Source organism: Theropithecus gelada, chromosome 15 (assembly GCF_003255815.1).
Source record: "Theropithecus gelada isolate Dixy chromosome 15, Tgel_1.0, whole genome shotgun sequence".
NCBI lineage: Eukaryota > Metazoa > Chordata > Mammalia > Primates > Cercopithecidae > Theropithecus > Theropithecus gelada.
The window spans coordinates 110367601-110387297 of NC_037683.1; the positions used below are offsets into that span (position 1 = coordinate 110367601).

Consider the following 19697-nt stretch of genomic DNA (forward strand, 5'->3'; position numbering starts at 1 on the left):
AGAGTTGATGTCATCCCCCAGCCCCCCCGTGCACTGATGAAGTGGCATTTGAGCTGCGTGCATCTGAAAGGCTGCATGTAAAGTAGAAGATGCAGGAAGTAGGTGAAGGGAAGGACAATGAACGGGTGTGGGAGAGTGAGAAAGTCAGAAAACTGCACGTCATTCTGTTTCTTCACTAAGGAAGAGTGGCAGGGTGTGGAGATACGCTGGAGAGGAACACAACAAACAAACTCACCAGGGGCCTTGCAAGCCGCCCCTGAGAATGTGGGCATGGTCCCTGACAAACTCCTTTGGATAAAGAGAGCGGGAGCCGTCAACGGTGCTGCAGAATTGCTGGCTGCATATCTTGTGATGGGAAGACCCGTTAACTGAGTCAGAAGAGCAGGTGTGGGGCATGAGGCCGTGATCCCGAATTCAGCTGGAGGAGGCAGGGCAGGGACACGTCAGGTCCCCTGTAGATCTGAAGGTCAGGGTAGACAGCTGGGAGGAGACATGGGTAACAATGGGTTTACCCTCCAGCCTCGAGAGTAAAGAAAAGTCAGCAAAAGAAAATGAGTCCACGCTGGGACCCCAGGAACACCCAACTTGAAGGAGTAGGTGGAAGAACAGGAACCAGTGGAGAGATTGGAAGGAACAGTGGAGAAGTAGGGCAACAGAGGCCAAGAGAAGTCTGCCACCAGGAGCTGCAGGATGCGAGCACTCCATCGATGAATGTCAAGGCAGTCCTGCCAGTGAGGTGGTTGAAGCCCCTGGGGCAGCATCTCCAGCCACAGGGCAGCTTTCCCCAGAACTCCATGAGTGCAGGTCGGACCACTGAAGTTCACAGGCGTGGGGCCTGAGAGTTCCTTGGGTTCCCACACTTGCTGGTCCATGACATGGAAGCCATGGGCATGCCCTGCCTCCATGAGGCAGCTGGGAAGGCCATGTTTCAGGTGCTCTGAGTGGCTTGTTGCTGTTGGGGGCTGGGAGGCAGAGAAGAGCCTGCAGCAATCCCAAATCTCTGTCTTCACAAATATTGAATGTGTCTCTCTTTTTTGCAACTGGTGCACTATTTTAATGGTGTCCCAGCTGGCTCAGGGTGGCTCTAATTATGTATGAATATCCTGCAAATGAGAACCTCACTGTTATTTTGAAACGCTTGCTTTGAAAAAGTTCCGTGGTGTTATGTGTTGACTTGCGTCCGCCAAAAAAGAAATGTTGAAGTCCTAACCCTCTGCACTTTATTTGAAAATAGGGTTGTGACAGATGTAATCAGTTAAGGTGAGGTCACACTGGAGTAGGTGGGTTTCTAATCCAGGAAGATTGATGCCCTAATATGAAGAGGCGGGGACACACAGGGAGAGCTCCATGTGAAGATAGAGGTGAGACTGGAGAACATCTACAAGCCGAGGAACACCAAGCATCCCCAGCGGTCACCAGAAGTTAGCAGAGCAGCCCAGAATAGATGCCCCCTCAGAGCCCTCAGAAGAAACCAACTCTGGCAACACCTTGATTTCAGATTTCTTGCCTCCAGAACTGTGAGAGAATATATTTGTTTTAAGCCACTAGTGACTGGTTCTTTATTATGGAAGTCGTGGGAAACAAATGTACATGGAAAACTAGAAATCCATTCGTTATTAAAGTCGTACTCAGACACTGCATGCTGCCGTTTTAGGCATTAAAAGATTGATATTCATGGAAGGAAGTGTACGGTTCTCAATCAAAGACTTGAAAAGCTTTTACTTGGAAGTTTTATATGAATTTCATATTTAATATTTTTTCAAATGCATTGCATCTTTAAAAACTTTATAATCTAAAAAGATATAAATTGCCCACTAAATCCCCCCACAGATAGGTGCTTCAAACCTCTTCCAGTTTATTCCAGTGTGCATAGCAATATTATCATTCTATGTGTACCGTGACATAAAAAGTTGGAAAGCACTAGAAACTCTAGAAGAGAGGGTGTTGAGAAGAAGTGATTAGTGGAGCCAAATAGAATTGTATGTCTGCATAAGTGGGGCTGGGAAGGCGTGCATGTCTGCATGGTCAGAAAGGGTCATAGAAATGAATGGGCCGATCCATGAGGGTGGGTGGGTGGCTGTTTCAAATCACAGTTTAAACAGAAGTGTTCACCTGTATAAGCAAATAATGAGCCACAATATGTGAGCCACCTCCTCCTTTGCTTCCTCCTGGCCAGTGCGATCCGTAACTGAATATTTCTGAAGCAGTCTGTCACTTTACGTGACTTCATCATAAAACTTCCTATCAATGTGCAAACTGACAAGAGTGTTAAGGTCACTATTGTATGGATTTTCACTACCATATACATTTATAACTCCTTCTAGCATTTGTAGTAGATAAATAACATCTCCTTATACACAAGGCACCACTGCAATGTCATTGTAAAATGACCCCACTAAAGGGTTGACTTATATATGCAGATTTTTTTTTTTTTTTTTCAGATGGAGTCTCACTCTGTTGCCCAGGCTGGAGTGCAATGTCACCATCTCGGCTCACTGCAACCTCTACCTCCTGGGTTCAAGCGATTCTCCTGCCTCAGTCTCCTGAGTAGTTGGGATTACAGGCGCCCACCATCACGCCCAAGTAATATTTGTATTTTTAGTAGAGACAGCGTTTCGCCGTGTTGGCCTGGCCGGTCTCGAACTCCTGACCTCAGCTGATCCACCTGCATTGGCCTATATATGCAGATTTTTAAAAACCCACGTTGGGGCTCATAAAGTAGCATTGCATTTGCACATTTTCTAACAGTAAGCTTTGTATGGCTTAAATCTCTATAGGAATGGGCTTTCCTCATTTCCTGGGAGGAGACTGCGTGGGTTTCTAGACTATACTAAGGGTGGTGAGTTGATATGGAGTAAGCGCGAATTCAGTAACCCCCGAGGCCAGGGCCTGGGGCCAAGGCAGGGACTGTGCTCTGGAAACTCCCTGCTCTCGCCCCCTGTCCCGGAGGAATGCTCTTGTCTCATTTTTGTTGTTGTTGTTGTTGTTGTTTATTTGTTTGTTTGTTTGTTTTGAGACGGAGTATCACTCTGTCGCCCAGGCTGGACTGAAGTGGCTGATCTTGGCTCACTGCAACCTCTGCCTCCCTGGTTCAAGCGATTCTCCTGCCTCAGCCTCCCTAGTAGCTGGGACTACAGGCACGTGCCACCACACCAGCTAATTTTTGTATTTTTAGTACAGATGGGGTTTTACCACGTTGGCCAGGATGGTCTCCATCTCTTGACCTCGTGATCCACCCATGTCAGCCTCCCAAAGTGCTGGGATTACAGGCGTGAGTCGCTGCGCCTGGCCATGAATGCGTTCTTATGAGACTTGCTTCTGACCTGGGTATTTCACCCGAGATTATGTTTATGCGGTTCATCTGTGTTGCTGTAAGGTGGCTGTGGCTTGTTGCTTCTCACTTCTTTGTAGAATTGCATTGCAGAAATTCTCTACTGTTGATCTTTTCTACGTTGATGCACATTGTGGATAAAACATATCCAGTTTTATGCTTCTAAAAGCAGTGGTGCTGTGGCCATCTGGTGTGCGTCTCCTGAGCCCCACGGAGAACAATTTCTCCTGGAGAGACCCCTAGGAGGGGATTCAACCTTTCTAGAGAATCCCAAGTTGTTTTCCAGAAGTGATCAAACCAACCTATGCTCAAACGAGTCATGCGCAAACGTTTCCATTGTTTCACAATCTTGATCATCTTTGCTGCAGTCAGACTTTTCAATTTTGACAATCTGATGGGGATAAAATGGTATTTCACAGCACTTTAAGAGAAAATAGCTTTTTTGTTCACAAATTCCCATCACCTGTCAGAGGACGATGCATTTAGAAGCTCACAAACCTTGTATCTGGTGAATGAACAGCAGTAATGTAATGTGATAAATGCTGTAACAGAGGACAGCATCAAGAAGATATTCACCAAATAACCAAGTGTCCCTTAGGTCCTCAAATCCAGTTGCACAGCAGAATAATTCAGGTATCCGTTTATTTTCTTTTTGGCATTTTATTATGAAAAATTTCAGGCTGGGTGCTGTGACTCACGCCTGTAATTACAGCACTTTGGGAAGCCAACGCAGGTGGATCACAAGGTCAGGAGTTCGAGACCAGCCTGACCAATATGTTGAAACCCCATCTCTACTAAAAATACAAAAATTAGCCAGGCTTGGTGGTGTGCACCTATAATCCCAGCTACTCAGGACGCTGAGGCAGGAGAATCGCTTGAACCCAGGAGGCGGAGGTTGCAGTGAGCTGAGATCATGCCACTGCACTCCAGCCTGGGCAACAGAGCGAGACCCCATCTCAAAGGAAAGAAAGAAAGAGAGAGAGAGAGAGAGAGAGAAAGAAAAAAAGAAAGAAAGAAAGAAAGAAAGAAAGAAAGAAAGAAAGAAAGAAAGGGAAAGAGAGAGAGAGAGGGAGGGAGGGAGGGAGGGAGGGAAGGAAGGAAGGAAGGAGAAAGGAAGGAGGGAGGGAAGGAAGGAAGGAAGGAAGGAAGGGAAAAAGAAAAATTTCAAACATACAGTGAAGTTGGAAGAATTTTTCAGTGAACACCATATACCCACTCCTAGATCATACCATTAGCATTTTACCGTACTTGCTGTAGTAGTCTGTTCTCACTCTGCTGATAAAGACATACCTGAGACTGGGTAATTTATAAAGGAAAGAGGTTTAATGGACTCACAGTTTCACATGGCTGGGGAGGCCTCACAATCATGGCAGAAGGAGAATGAGAAGCAAAGTCACATCATACATGGTGGCAGGCAAGAGCATGTGCAGGGAAACTCGCCTTTATAAAACCCATCAGATCTGGTGAGATTTATTCACTATCATGAGAACAGCATGGGAAAGACCCAGCCCGATGATTCAGTTATCTCCCACTGGGTCATGGGAATTATGGGAGCTACAATTCAAGATGAGGTTTGGATGGGGACCCAGCCAAACCATATCACTTGCTTTAGGGGGATTATTTTTAAAAATACTGATTCCCCAGGGCTGAGAAGCTGATTCTATAGTTCTAGGACGAGGTCAAAGAATCTATTTTTGTTTCTTTGTTTCTTTGTTTTTGTTTTTAAACTCCCCAGGTGATTCTGATGAACAGCAGCCTTGGAAACGACTGCCTTAGGGAACTTGCTGCAATAAATAAAGAAGACAGATTTGTAATTAGCCTAGCAGTGCTCATTCTTTGTGGGGGGGAAAATGTTCTGCTGGGTGCTTAAAGCCATTTTCTTAGACCACCAACATTCTTAGAAAATGTGTCAGCCAGTGTCTGTTTTGTGGAGGTGTAGACAGGTCTCTGAGAGGGGGTGGGTCAGGTCCTTTCAGCACTGGATGCCAGGAAGGACCTAGCTTCAGTCTGCCCTGAGTTCCCCTCCAAACACAGAACCGAGAAATGAACTTGCCTTTCAGATGCAAGCCAGATCACTTCGACCTTTGGTTGCTGTTGTGGGCTGAACTGTGTCCCCTCAAAATCCTTCTGTTGAAGTCTTAACCGCTAGTATTTGGAGACTGGGTCTTTAAAGAGGTAATTAAGCTAACATGAGGTCATTAGGGTGGGTCCTAATCCAATATGACCAGTGTCCTTGTAAGAAGAGCACATTTGAGGGCTGAGTGTGGGGTCTGATGCCAGTAATCCCAGAACTTTGGGAGGCCAAGGTAAGAGGATCGCTTAAGGCCAGAAGTTTGAGATCAGCCTGGGCACTATGGCCAGACCTCATCTATATGAAAAATTTTAAAAATTAGCCAGGTGTGGTGTCACACACCTGTAGTCACAGCTACTCACAAGGCTGAGGCAGGAGGATCACTTGAGCCCAGGACTTCAAGGCTTCAGTGAGCTATGATTGTGCCATTGTATTCCAGCCTGGGCGACCGAGTGAGACCCTGACTCAAAAAAGAAAAAAGGAAAGAAAGAAAGAAATTTCAACACAGACACCCACAGAAGATCAAGCAAGGGCACAAGGAGGGAGGCTTCAGGAGAACCCAACCCTGATGACACCTTGTTCTTGTACTTCCAGCCTCCAGAACTGTGAAGAAAATTCAGGATCTCTGTGTAAGCATCCTAGTCTGTGGGACTTTGCTATGGCAGCCCCATCAAACTCACACAGGTAGAGAAGAAGGCACTGAGCCTGGGATATGGATGGCAGGGCAGGGCCAGCCCAGACCCAAGTTCCCACCTCCCACACTACAAGAAACCAGCCTCAGTCAACAGCTGGTAACACATCCTTTCCACCTCACAAACACAAGGAATGGCACTGTCTGGATGTATGTGAGGAGGGTCTTCAGAGCCACCAACCGATCCCACAGATGGCTGGCTGGTTGTCCTGCAGGGCACAGCCTAATGAAAGGACTCTCGGAGACTCGGCTTCTCCCACATGGCTCAAACTTGCTCCCTTTTTACGAGTCTGCTTTACACAACTTCTTTCACAAATAGAGTGGATATAAACTTTGGCTCGCCTGTCCAAATTTTCAATCACGTAACATAAGTAAATGAGCTTCAGTTCTGCACTTTCTCCCACCAATCTTAATAGAAACAAGTGATGAATGTCAAGTTGTGACAATGCAGAATGTGTAAGCAGCGACTTTCATCAGATAGAGGCTGTCATTCATATTCACGACATTTACTCTCTTTATTCAGGCCTCTTAGGTCCAGGTAGAACCTCATGACAATTTTGGGAACCTGCTTGATCGCAGTGGGATATGTCTCCTGGCACGGAGCCATCGCCCTCACCACCGGCCACCCTGGCCACACCTGCCTCCCACAGTTGACCAGGCCCCTTGGCGTTTCATTTTCTCGGCATGTTCTTCATTTACAAGGCGGGTCTTCTGTATTTGGGAAGGTCATCACTGGATGGATAGGAGTCAGTCTGTATGTGTACCACTGTTGCAGGAAGAGCAACTTGAGTGAGTGTTGTTTTTTGAGGCGAGAGTTCCACAGGTATCTCTCTATCTGTTTCTTGTTCTCCTGAAATTATCATCTGATTTTTCAAACACCTCCAACTGCCTTCCTACTCCTCAGTAATGGGGTCTGACAAAGCCTGTATTCCATAATATTCCAGGTTCCACTCCACCTCCTCTGTTTCCAAGCTGTATGTTCTGGTGTTTCTATTCATAACACATCGTTGCCTTTTCTGTTTTGCAATCCTGTTTTCCTTCTTCTTGTTTTTTGTATTTAAACAATTCCGCCGGGCGCGGTGGCTCAAGCCTGTAATCCCAGCACTTTGGGAGGCCGAGACGGGCGGATCACGAGGTCAGGAGATCGAGACCATCCTGGCTAACACGGTGAAACCCCGTCTCTACTAAAAAAAATACAAAAAACTAGCCGGGCGAGGTGGCGGGCGCCTGTAGTCCCAGCTTCTCGGGAGGCTGAGGCAGGAGAATGGCGTGAACCCGGGAGGCGGAGCTTGCAGTGAGCTGAGATCCGGCCACTGCACTCCAGCCTGGGCGACAGAGTGAGACTCCGTCTCAAAAAAAAAAAAAAAAAAACAATTCCTTTGTTTCAACTCAAGTTATCTTCAATTGTTCATTGAGTCTAATTCTATGTTGTAACAAACACCTTTAAATATTTCTTACCTCTCCAGTCCCCAAAGCCCTAATTCTGAGAGCTGATTTGGCTTGTGAATATCCGCCCACAGGGAAGAGGCCAGGGTAGGAGTGAGGGAGGCAGTCATTTTAGGATTGAAATCCCCACATCGAGCAAGAGCACTTTTACGAAAGCTTGTGAGGATCTGTCTGATCCAGAATCAAAGACTGACCACACCTAAGGTGTGGCTGGTGTGGTATGGCCACTGACCATGCGCAAAAGTGGCATTCATCTTGAGGTGGAGAGCTCCTTAAATGTGGGCGAGTGTCTCTTCTGAACCCTCAATTACTCATTTGAAAGCCTTCCAGTTGCTGGAGGTTACCATGAGGGAGGAGATGAATGGAAGTGCTTAGCCACCCATTTTTATTGGGAGCCAGAGAAGAGGGGAGCTTAAAATGAAGAATGTGAGAACACACGTATGCATGTGCAAGTGTGTGTATGAGTGTGTATGTTGATGGTACAGGGGTAACACTGGGCTGGGCACGGTGGCTCAGGCCTGTAATCTCAGCACTTTGGGAGGCTGAGGTAGGCGAATCACAGGGTCAGGAGATCAAGACCATCCTGGCCAACATGGTGAAACCTCATCTCTACTAAAAATACAAAAATTAGCTGGGTGTGGCAGCGTGTGCCTGTAATCCCAGTTACTCAAGAGACTGAGAACTGCTTGAACAGGAGATGGAGGTTGCAGTGAGCCGAGATTGTGCCACTACACTCCAGCCTGGTGAAATAGAAAGACTCCCTCTCAAAAAAAAAAAAAAAAAAAGAATAACACCGTATCTCCAGTAGCAACAATATTCAGAAAGACAACCTTGCCTATGCATACTAATTGTGGTCTGTTTCAGGTCGGTTTCAGGCCTGTTTCAAAAGTCCTATTGTCCCATCTTCCAGTGCCCCCTAAATCTCCATCTGGCCCAGCCCTGAAATCTTCAACTTTGGAATTATTCTTCCGTGTATGGCTCTAAAAGTTCAAGTTAATCAGCAAAAGCATTGTCTAGTAGCTTCATCAGCTATTAACACCTTGATGCCAATTGGCTTATCAGACTGGGAACACTTGGAGCTGAGCTATGTTGTCTGGTAGCCTTGGGTGCCACTAACACCTCCATGCCAATTGGCTTAGATTGGGCAGCACTGGAGCTGGTTTTTGGGAAGTGGGGAGACATAAGCAACTTTAGAAGTGTGGAGGCAGCTGTTTGATGAGAGAGGGCCCACCCTGGTGGGAGTCTCAGAGAACCACCAGAAGGTAACACAGAAGGGTGCTGGGTCCCTGACTCCCAACCAGAACCCGTATCATTGACTTGATTTAATGCTTCTAGCGTCTGAGAGTGGAGAGAAGAGAGCCACAGCACTGACATAATCTGCAAAGATTGATTTCAAAGGAAGGAAAAGAAAGACAGGTTGCTTTTGGGAGATGTTATATGTAAAATGTTTATTTAGAAACAGAATGCTTGTTCCCTGTTGCTGCAAACAAACAGCACTCGAACATAAATTTAATTATCTCAGCAAGGCCATTTTTACTTTCTGCAGAAAGGGTGCTCATCACAGATGAAACAATGTGCAGAGCACACCTGAACAAAGGAGGGAAGCAATTTTTATCCCTTACACAGTTTGTCCCTGCGACTGTGTCCTGTCTCCGATGGCTGGAGCCAGACCTCACAATCGAAACTAAAACCTGACTGGCTAACAGTTTAAAACTTTTCTAAATAGGTAAAAGTAATGGAAAGACAAAGGAAAAGAGGAAGTTGCTTGTGCCAAATAGGGAAGGGGCATAGGCTGCGAGCTGGAACCTACGTGCCTGTGAGCATGTCCAGCATAAATATCTTGGTTAAGGTACAAGGACATAGAATGTAGTACGTGCCTGTGAGCATGTTTAACAGCTACATACGATAAGGCTTAACAAAGAGTTATTAGCACAAAGCAAGGAGGCTTCATGGAAGTTAGTTTTTAAAAGAATTTTAAAAGGAATTTTTTACTTTCTTTTTTTTTTTTTTTTTAGACGGAGTCTTGCTCTGTGCCCCAGGCTGGAGTGCAGTGGCGCGATCTCGGCTCACTGCAAGCTCCGCCCCCCCGGGTTCACGCCATTCTCCTGCCTCAGCCTCCCAAGTAGCTGGGACTACAGGCGCCCACCACCTCGCCCGGCTAATTTTCTTGTATTTTTAGTAGAGACGGGGTTTCACCGTGTTAGCCAGGATGGTCTCGATCTCCTGACCTCGTGATCCGCCCGTCTCGGCCTCCCAAAGTGCTGGGATTACAGGCTTGAGCCACCGTGCCCGGCCGAATTTTTTACTTTCTACAGGAGAGAACATTTCCAGGGGCTTCCCTCCTTCCTGAACTTGTACGTTTTCACACCAGATTTTCTGCTCCCTGCCTCATTATGCCACTCCTGCCCAACTCTAGGCACCTACACTCTCGTGCAAAACAAACTTGTCTTTGCTCCCAACTGTAAAGCCTTGGATAAGATATGACTCATATGAACACATTCAGTCCTAACTAAGGGACAGCGTAGACCAGCAGGACCACAAAGACTGGGTAGCTCCGACGTCCACCCGTCTGCACACTCAAAAGAGGCGATTTGCTGGAAGCCCAGGTAGCTTTAGGGCTTCTCCCTGCCCAGGCCACTTCCAAGGCCCTGTACTTAATTTTGTGTTTGTAATTTTGAGTTGCTAAAGAAGCTCCCCACTCCCCCTTCACTCTGAAAGCTGCCTAAGTCCCAGGCCACACAAAACTAATGTCCACTCTTGAGTATCAGCCTTGGCCACCACTCAACAGGAGCACGCAGCTAGGCGTGCTTCTGTGAGGGTCTTCATTTTAACTAGGAAAAGCAAACTCCTCAAGTTCTGCTGGAATTTTCCTACAACTCTACATTGTGGGCCATTTAAATGCCCTTTATCAGCTGTTTCTCTTTTTTCTTATCTCCCTTTCTCCTTCATATTCTAGACCCCTCTATTTGGAGATTATGTATCCCTTCCTGTTCGTAACTCCACCCACATTGGTAGAGAAACAGAGCCCTTTGATATGACACAAAAGACAGGGAGAAGTGTTTTGAAGGGAAATGTTGGGTTTTATTTTGTTGTTGTTGTTACAACTATCGTGACTCTTAGAATCCATGGTCAGCCAATATGCATTTGAGTCCATTTTTGACTGAAGTCACTGGCATGAAATGACCTTCTGGACCAGCCAAATTCACAGGGCTGCCCCCATTAGAACGCTTAATTACTTAATGTGTCTCAAACACATACATTCTGGAAACTCAAATGACTCTGCTCAAGAATGGCTATGTCATCGTAGTGGGAGGAGATCCTGAAACCCCTAGGAAGATGATGATTATTTAATAACACACGGGGCACCTCTTTAACCGCCCCCCCCCCCCGCCCCCGCCACACACACACCTAATCACACTGTCAGCCCAGAATGAAGTGAGAAGAGTCTGGCTTTATTTCAAGACCAGCTAGTTTTAAGCTCTTCTGAGTTGCAGTAAACGTTCTCACTCCCTCCACCCTGCCCTTGTATCTGTAATTCATCTTGATTCATAATGTGGCCCATTTAAAGAGGCGGTGTGTGAAATACCGTCTACCAGCGGCGGGGTTGAGCAGATAAAATGTCAGACATTGTAGCGGGGGCGCTCCCGAATAGGACGTTTCAGTCTTGGGTGAGAGCAGGGTTCTCCGCGAGACCCACCAGCTCCTAAGTCTAGGCCAGTCACCCAAGGCCGCCTGGCACAGGAAGGCATAGTGGGTGGGAGCATTCGGGTGGCATAGCCCAGAAACCACAGGAATCGGAAGGGAAAGGGAGCAAATGTCAATCCGTGATTCTTCGGAGCAGCTACCCATCTTGGTTTCCAAGGGACGCCACCTTGGTCTCTTTCAGAAGAAGCGGCTTTCCAGGGACCGACACGAATGCGCACACAGCTCGTGCTGAAATTTCCCCGGGCAGGCGCTGTGATCTGTCCAGCCCTCCTGCTCTCCGCCTCCCTGGCGGCCTGTGGGCCTGTCATCTAGAAGGCTCCCAGCTTTTCCGCGCTTCCGTGGGAATGGGAGCAGGAAAGCCTTGAGAATGCAGGCATGAAAGGTGGTGTTCTTCCGCAGCCCTCTGGGCGCCCCCACTTCCCGGAGCGCCGGGGATGCTAAAAGGAGCTTCCTTGCTTCCCCACACCTCCCCCCACCGGCGTTCTGGCAAGACGGCCAAACGTTAGCAAATAATGTGTGCGGGGGCGGGGGAGCCGAGCACAAGGTGGAGAAGCCGCGGGAGCGCGCGGAGACCCCCCGCCCGGCGGCCCCCCGCAGACAGGGCCGCGGGGGGCGGGGAGGGGGCGGCTAGGCTCGCGGGAGCTCGCCGGGCCGGGCGCCTCCCAGGAAGGCGGGGAGGGGAGCGCCTGTTTACCCAGGAGGGCTGTGCTGATAGCACGTTCCTCGAGTTTACTTTGCTTTCCTTGAGTTTATTGTAAAGGGGTAAAGTTTTCGGATCCGTCACGTGACCCTGACAGGTCCTGCCTATGGCGCGGCAGACCACCCACGCCGAGGGCCATGGAACTGCTTAATAGAAACAGGCTTGTAATTGTGAGTCCGCGCTGCACTCCGCCGAAAGCCTCCGGCGGCCCAGCGCGCCGGGGTTTTTACACTTTCCGTTCCTTTTGTAAAGACGGAGGAGGAGGAGAAGAAGAAGAAAACGGAGGAGAAGAAAAAGACGACAGGGGAGACAAAGAGACCCGCAGCGACAAGGCAAGGGGGAGAAGAGGGAAGACGGGGAGAAGACGGAGGAGCGGAGGACGAGGAAAGGGGGGCCAGGAAAAAAAGGAATTGATGTGAAACCCAAACCCAGCGTCCGCGCCATCGGCACCCGCGCTCCGAGCAGGGGTTGACGGCCGGCTATGGTGAGTGCAGCCAGCGCGGCGGCCGCCGACGCCACCTCGCCCTCGCCCTCGCGCGCCGTGCGCCCCGGGCGGCGCGGGGACACGGGGACGCGGGACGCCCCGCGCGGCGGACGGAGGAGCGAGCCCCGAGCGCCGGGCGGGAGGGGCGGGCCGCGCGCTGGGGCCGTGGGGCCGGGTGGGCTGCGCTGCCTGGGCGCGGGAGCGCGGGTCCCGCGCCTCCACGCTCGCTCGCACGCCCGGGCCCCCGCCCCCGAGGCCAGCCCCGCGGGGCGGGGAGGGGGGGCTGGCCGCGGCGGGCCCCGGCCGAGGAACGGCTCCGAGGGGAAGTCTCACGGAGGGGGTCGCCGGGGCCCCCATTTTCACGCCTGAAAGGGTCGCCACCTTGGCTTCCGCTCATCAGCCTGGTGGTGGCTACTGACTCGCCAGCGGAGGCAGAGCTGGTGATGGAAGGGCTCGTGCGGAGAGTGACAGCGCCGAGGGGAGGGGGCTCGAGGCGCGCGCGCGGAAGCCGCTGCCGCCCGCTCGCGGGAGCAGCCGCAGGGAAGGGCGCACGCTCGCGCCCCGCAGACACGCTCTGGAGCCGGCACGCACGCCTAGGGGAGCGGGACACCCGGGCTAGAAGAGACGCACCTTACCCACCTCCCCTCCCACGCTGCGGGAAAAGGGCCAGAGGGGCTTTTGGAGTTCGGGAAGGGGCGGTGGGTAGGAGAGGTGATGTGTGTGACTCTTGTGCCCACCGATTCCGGCGCTCGGGTGCCTGCCACCCTTACAGAGGTGGGCGACCAGCCCAGTGCTGAGAGTGCAGAGTGCGGCCTCAGGGGAGCCCGGGGGCGGGCAGGACCGATTCGCACCTTACAGACCTGGGCCCAGCGCTGAACCCCAAGACCCCCAGAGACTGTGCCTCTGGGTGACATGCGCTGTGTCTCCACGTATTTACTGGGTTCATGTTTAAAATGATGCTAGTGTGTGGATGAGCACACACTCATGGAAACTGGTCTGTTTCCGTCACCTAAGAAGAACCATATGGGTGGGTGGCTGTGGAAGACACCCACAGACCTGTTTTGCTGCACCTGGGAGAGAAGACCGTCTTCCTCCCTTTTTCTCCTTTCTTCCTCCCTGGGGAGGAGAAATACAAAAGAACTAGACATACATAATAAAAGGCCACAATGGGTGGCTCTAAATATTTGATAATTGGATCACTGAGGTCTTGAACTACCACAATAGTCCTTTTTCAGCATTCTGTGTGTGTTCATTTCTTTTAGGTTTTTATTTATTTCTGTGTTTATTGGCGACAGTAGTTCAGCATGCAATTAATCTCCTCCACAAAGACAGACAATGCTTTATGGTGTCATCCTTTGTTATTGCAACTTAAAATTTCTGGGTGGTACTCAGGATAAATTGTTGCCTCAGGTGCATGGAGTGCCCAAGTTGTAAAACAAGGGGCCTTCGATTGTGAGTTTGTGTGTGTTCCAGTTGTCACCCAGCTTCCTTCCACAAGGCTATAAAATGCCTTTAAGTCCATGATCTGTTTCAATTAAAATGCTGAATCAAGGTAGACATGAATAGGCCCCGCCATTCTCAATTTGGGGTATTAGCTTCATTTCAAACTCACTGTGAGAGGTGTATCTAATTTCTGGTTATAAAGTAGTCATAATCTGACAAGCTATTTGAACAAAACGTAGACCCATTTGGAATTATTTTGTGAAAAGAAAAAGGCTGTTTTACAAATTCAACTTTCTACAGATAGATAAACTGATGAGGTTAATCAATGTGGATTAAAATATGTCTCCTGTTTTTATCTTCATTCCTCTCTCTCTCTCTTTCTCTCTCTCTCTCACACACACACACCTTTTATTTTCTCCAGCCTCTGCCACAGTGTATAATGCCCTATTGAGACGTGTAGGCGTGATGTGTAAACCGGATTAGCAGTATGAAAGAAGGACACACAATAAGCTGGAATTGTTTTACTTCCCTTTCATTTCTCATGCCTATATTTCTAATAAATTTGTTGCTCCAGCAGTGGGTCAAAGGGATCATGTTGCTCAGCTTCTTTTTCATGCAGGACCCAATGGCAGAGATCACTGAAATGAATGGTGTGCCTCCTAGCAAACGCAAAGCTTGATAGAGATATATTAGACAGGGAGATAGAGGCGAGGCGAGGGAAGGATGCAAAACATGTTCAAAGTCTGGGTGTTTCAGGAATACATCTCTATCCATTAGAGGAAAGCAATGTGGGTAAGAATATATTTGGAGAAAGGGGGATCAATGCAGGGGTCAACGCTCTGTTTTCTTTCAAGTTCATAGTAGGCTCTGAACATTCTCTCAGCAGTTGGTGACATGCTTAGCAAGAGAATACCAATAGCTTTTGGCAATACATAAAGTCTAATTCCCCTTTCAAGCTAGCATTTAAACCTGGAGTAATCAATGTGGAGATTTCTGGGACCTTCTCAGGACACTCCCCTCTGCCGCGTTCCCCACCCCTAGCTCACTGTAAGCTCAAAAAATGCCAGTGCTCCCGGGTTTGTGCTGTAGACCCCTCATTTACTCCTTTGTGGAGTTAGGAGCAGCTTCCCATTAAAGGAGATCAGGGGTAATTAGCAGCATTATTTTGACAAGTTGGCTAGAGCTGTTCCCTTTCCTCCAGCCTGGGGAGGGGGGTAAATAAGGGGAGGAAACAGAAGGTGGAAGGGAGTAGGGGAGGGGAGTCAAGCCCAGTAGTTTCACATTTTGTAGCTGCTGAATGTCCCCCCACCCCGCCCCCGACTTCCCTGAAACCTTTTAGACTCATTTTCTACCATCACCTTTTAAGAATATACAAAAGCTGCCAATGAGAAAATAATACAGCATTCTTAGGGAGCCAAGAAAATGTGGTGGATAGTGGTACATTGGCTTGAATTGAGTCGACTCAACTCTTATTCAAGGTACCTGCTTGGAACTTCTGAAGCCCTGCCTTAACCATCACTCACATCCTGTATCCTGGGCTCCCTATGCAGTAAAAGAATATTGCATCAAATCCCCAATGCCTCTGTCCATCCCACCCTCTCAACAAGAATACTGAAGGACTTAAAATCATGTTTGCAATTCCTTGTATTTCTGGAAGAGAGTATTAAACTCAGTAGGCAAAATTATAAATGGCCCCAGGGTGAAATTACTGGAATACATTTATACTCTGCAAAAGTTAGCCAAATTACATTGAATTTTAAAGACTCATTTGGTTTGATCTGAGAAACCAGTGAAAAGTTAAAATCTCACTGTGGTTTTTCATAACTCCACCAAGTCTGCCTCCCACAATTGCTTACCATTGGAACATCCCAACACAAAGGGCAGATGTTTTATTTCATTGTCATCATTTGGATAATCTGATGTCACTTTTGAAATGTGTGTGGCGTGGCCATGGATATTTGTAGTATTGGAACAGAGAAGTGGGGAGATGTGAGGGAATCCAGAGAGCTTAAAGCATCTGCTTTGAAAACTACACACTGCAATGAAAAGTCTTGGATCATGACTGGGAGACCAAAATGACAATTTATGCATTGAGATGAACTTTACCTGGAAAGGGGAAATGGAACACTCAGCTCTTGCTTCACAGAGGCTGGCAAATCCTGCTGGCTGATAAGGCCCTAAGTTCTCACTTATTTGGTAACTGTCACAAGGGGTGCCACGAGGCAGAAGGGCCATTTAAAGGGACTGTCTTCCCGGAGGACACCTTAGCAGGTCTGGCTGCTCCAGTCAGCCTCATCTCAGGTCTGTGGAATCCTTGTGGTTAGTTGAAGTTAACAAACCCGGTGTGGCACAGCAGTCCCCTGCACAGGGCATGCATATTAAAGCCAACAATGCTTACAAATGTAAATAAGGGCAGATTGATTAGGAACAACATTATCGCTGGGAATGTCGCACTCGCATGCATCAGCAATGAGGCAAATTGGGGGCAGCCTCAGCCCTGACCACCCAAGTCGAGCAGGCTTTTACACTGGCTCCTCTTCCCTTTCTTAAAACGTTACAGAAACAAGGCCAATTAGATCCTCAAAGTAATTCATCTCTGAGTATGAAAAAAGCAGACCACAGGGGAAGCGGCGGGTGGGGGGTGGGGAGATTAAGATAGCGCTCGTTAGAGCCCAGGCTCCGGAGTGCGTCCTGGAACCCACGGGGAGAATTTACAGGCCGGGACCATTGTCTGAGATGCTGAAAAGTTAACCCATCAAACAGCGGGCGAGTGGGCTCGGGGCACTGAAAGCTCCGGGGATCAATGTTCAAAACGTTTAGGAATTAAGTCAAACTAAGGGATATGGGCCTGAGTGGAAGAGGCTTTGCCACTGAAATGACGGGCATGTGGCAGCCGCGGGAACCAGAGGACATGCAGCCGCGTGCGGAGAGTGAGGCGGATCCATTACCGGCACACTGCTTACCATTTCCTTCCAGAATTCCTTCATCCAAGCAGCTATACCGAAATCCCTCTAGTAAAAGATTGAGACGAAACACTAATAGTTTTGGGCCAAAACGTGGTGGAAAAGTTTGAAAAGACAAACATAGCAACTAGTCTATGGCTACATGATTCCTTGCCCTCCAGCAAGCTTGAAATATAAAAAGGCTGACATGCAAAACTAGGGGTACTACCCCCCTCCCCCAGTTTTTAAAAAGCAATTTCCAGAAGCAAGCACACAGTGGTTCGACTTGAAGTGTCTGCATAACCGTTCAGTAAGAAAAGCTAGACTAGTAAACCTCTTTTCCTGTTTTGTGCTATTTATCAAACCTAATAAACATCAGGATCGTACTCAAAGATGAAACTGGAAATGTGTGGAGCCGTCTGCGCTCTTTATCAACGCAGTGTCACTTTCGTCGCACGCTGCCCGCCTGCCTTCCGAGTTTCCGCAGCCCTTCCCTGAGCCACTCACAAAATCACGTGCTCCTTAAGCGGTCTGAGTTTTGAATTTCCGCGCTGGCCCGGTGCTCAGGTCCCCCTCCGGATCCCGCGAACGCCCCCAGACACCTCCACCCCGTCTCCCTCTCTTCCTCGGGACGTCCCGCCCTGCCCCCGGTACCGCACTCGGTTTGCGGGTTAGGGGGTCGGGGGCAGGGCCTCCCCCTGAAGCCGAGGAGAGGCTGGAGGGAAGGTGGCCGGGCTGGTGGGGGAGGGAGCGGGGCGAGGGAGGAAGGAGAAGGCGCAGGCCGAGGGAAGGAAGCGGGGAGGGGAAACCGCCGGGGAGGAAGGAAGGGGGCGGGGAGAGCCGGCGGACGGGCCCCCTGCGGGAGCCGCATGGACCGCCCCGGTGGCCGGCGCGCCCCGCCGCAGCCCCCAGCGCGCCCGGGCCGCCAGCGCGGGGCCGCCGAATGGGCAGGGACTCGAGAGCGCGACCATTGGCCGGCCGCGGGGAGGCGGCGCGGGCATTGGGCAGCGTAAGGGGGCCGGTCCGCCTTCAGGAATGTACTACGGCGCGTCCGGCACGTCCGTCCGCGGCGGCTGGGCGCGCGCCTCGCCTAGGCTCCCGGGAGGCCGCGCTGGAGGCCCGGAGCCCGCCCGGCGCACCCGCCTCCCTACCTGCTCTGCCCCGGCCGCGCCGGCGCGGGGAGTCCCGCAGCCGGGCGCGCGCGCGCGCACCCGGGCACACGTGCGCGCGCACACAAGGCCTCCCGGCGCGGGGTCACGTGGCCAGCGGAGCTCCGCCTTCTCCCTGCTCCTCCCCCTTTCCCTCCATCTGGGTTTCTTTCTTTCCTTTCCTTTCCTTTCTTTCTTCTTTTTTTTTCAATGAACACACACCGTGTGCATCTTAAAGCCACACCGCCCCATTTCACGACTTCACTAGGCTTCTTGCTACTGCGGGTCCTTCTGCAGTTCAACCCCGTTTTTTTTTTTAAAAAGAAAGTGAAGCAAATGAAGGGTTTGCGGGGCCTCCTACCGCAGGGAGGAACGTAGTGACTTGCAAACGTAAGAAAAACACATTCCACTTTCCGAAAACAGAATTTTTTAAAAATAAAAAGCCTAGTTGTGAAGACGTGTCTGACTCCAGGATCCACCTCAAAGGGTCGCGTGTTTTCCTCCTCCGCGGGAAGCGAATCCCCGGGATGTCTTGGTGACACTGGACGCGGTGTCGGGACAAACCCTCGCGATCCGCGCACAGTTTGTTTTGAATGAATCCAACATCGGGGCATTTATAATCTCCAACGTCATACTATTATTAAATATAACATGCATACCGGGTTTTGTAAAAAACTTACTGTATAAACATCTGGTTAATAAAAAGGGGGGTACAAATGAACCCAAAATAATCAGGAAAACTTTACTCTCTCAAGGAAGCAATTAACGTTTCTCTGAGTTGTAAAAAAGGATTCTGTTGTTTCTCTTTTACTTATGTCACATTCGAGATTCAAATAAAAACGCCTCTGCCTCTACAAGACTGCTTCGGTGTCTGGATTCCACGTTTATAGAACACTGACTCCTTCAAACCAAGACTGTACTGTCGGTTTTTTTTTTTTTTAAGTTGGGGGAGAAAGCGGCGGGGGGGAGGGCAGACGGATTTGAAGAAAGGGTGGCTTTTCCCAACGTCTTTGCTTTCCTCTTTAACTTTCCATTCTGTTTATCTTAATGCGAGGCGTTGTTCCCTGCAAGAGCCTAAGTCTTCCCTTTAGTTATAAAAGAAAAGAGAGGAGGAAAAAAAAATCTGGCACACACTGGCGCACTATCCAGCACGCTGTCATTATTGGTGCAGGCCTGGGAATGCGAGCCGGACCTCCCAGTATTTGCTGCAGCTTGAGGCCAAGGTGCCTCTGAAAGGCTTTTCTTTGAGGAATTTCAGAAATTGTTTAAGCGCTTAAAAAAATATTACATTTCCCCCCGTGTCTACCGCGAGGCAAATGTTCGTGTGTGTGCGTGCGCGCGCGTGTGTGCGCGCAAAGGGCATCCCACAAAAAAGAAGACACTGTTGAAAAGAAAAGGAATAAGAGAGAAAGGAGGGGGAGCATTCCTTAATGGAAGTATTGCATGCGAGAAGGTTGGCGCTCTCAGAGGCTGCCCCGAAGCCGGGGATGCACACACTGGGTTGCCTACCTGGGTGGTCTCTCTACTTTGGTGAGCTGTTGCTAAGCAGCTAATAATAGTCATGTTTGCTGAGTAATTTCTGCCCTCCGCGAGCCAATCGCGTCGCAGAAACCCAAGCCATCTGACAGCCCCGGGGGCGGGAGCTCCAGCCTTTTTCTCTTTCGCTCGCTCTCTCCCCCTCCACCCCCTCCCCTCCTCCTCTTCTTTCTCCAAATGGAGAGAGTTCTTTTTTTTCT

The 19697-nt window shown here is 49.6% G+C and overlaps 1 protein-coding gene across 2 annotated transcripts in view; it reads left to right on the plus strand.

The window, feature by feature from the left end:
- The first annotated feature begins 11845 nt into the window (after nt 1–11845).
- PTCH1 (patched 1) overlaps nt 11846–19697 on the plus strand; it is a 76081-nt gene continuing 68229 nt past the window's right edge. The window contains exon 1 of one of the 2 annotated variants that reach the window (XM_025360344.1): nt 11846–12428. In XM_025360344.1, the coding sequence (XP_025216129.1) occupies nt 12426–12428 (3 nt within the window). In that variant the 5' untranslated portion in view covers nt 11846–12425. The remainder of the gene's footprint in view (nt 12429–19697) is intronic. The other variant, XM_025360341.1, reaches the window with a different exon arrangement.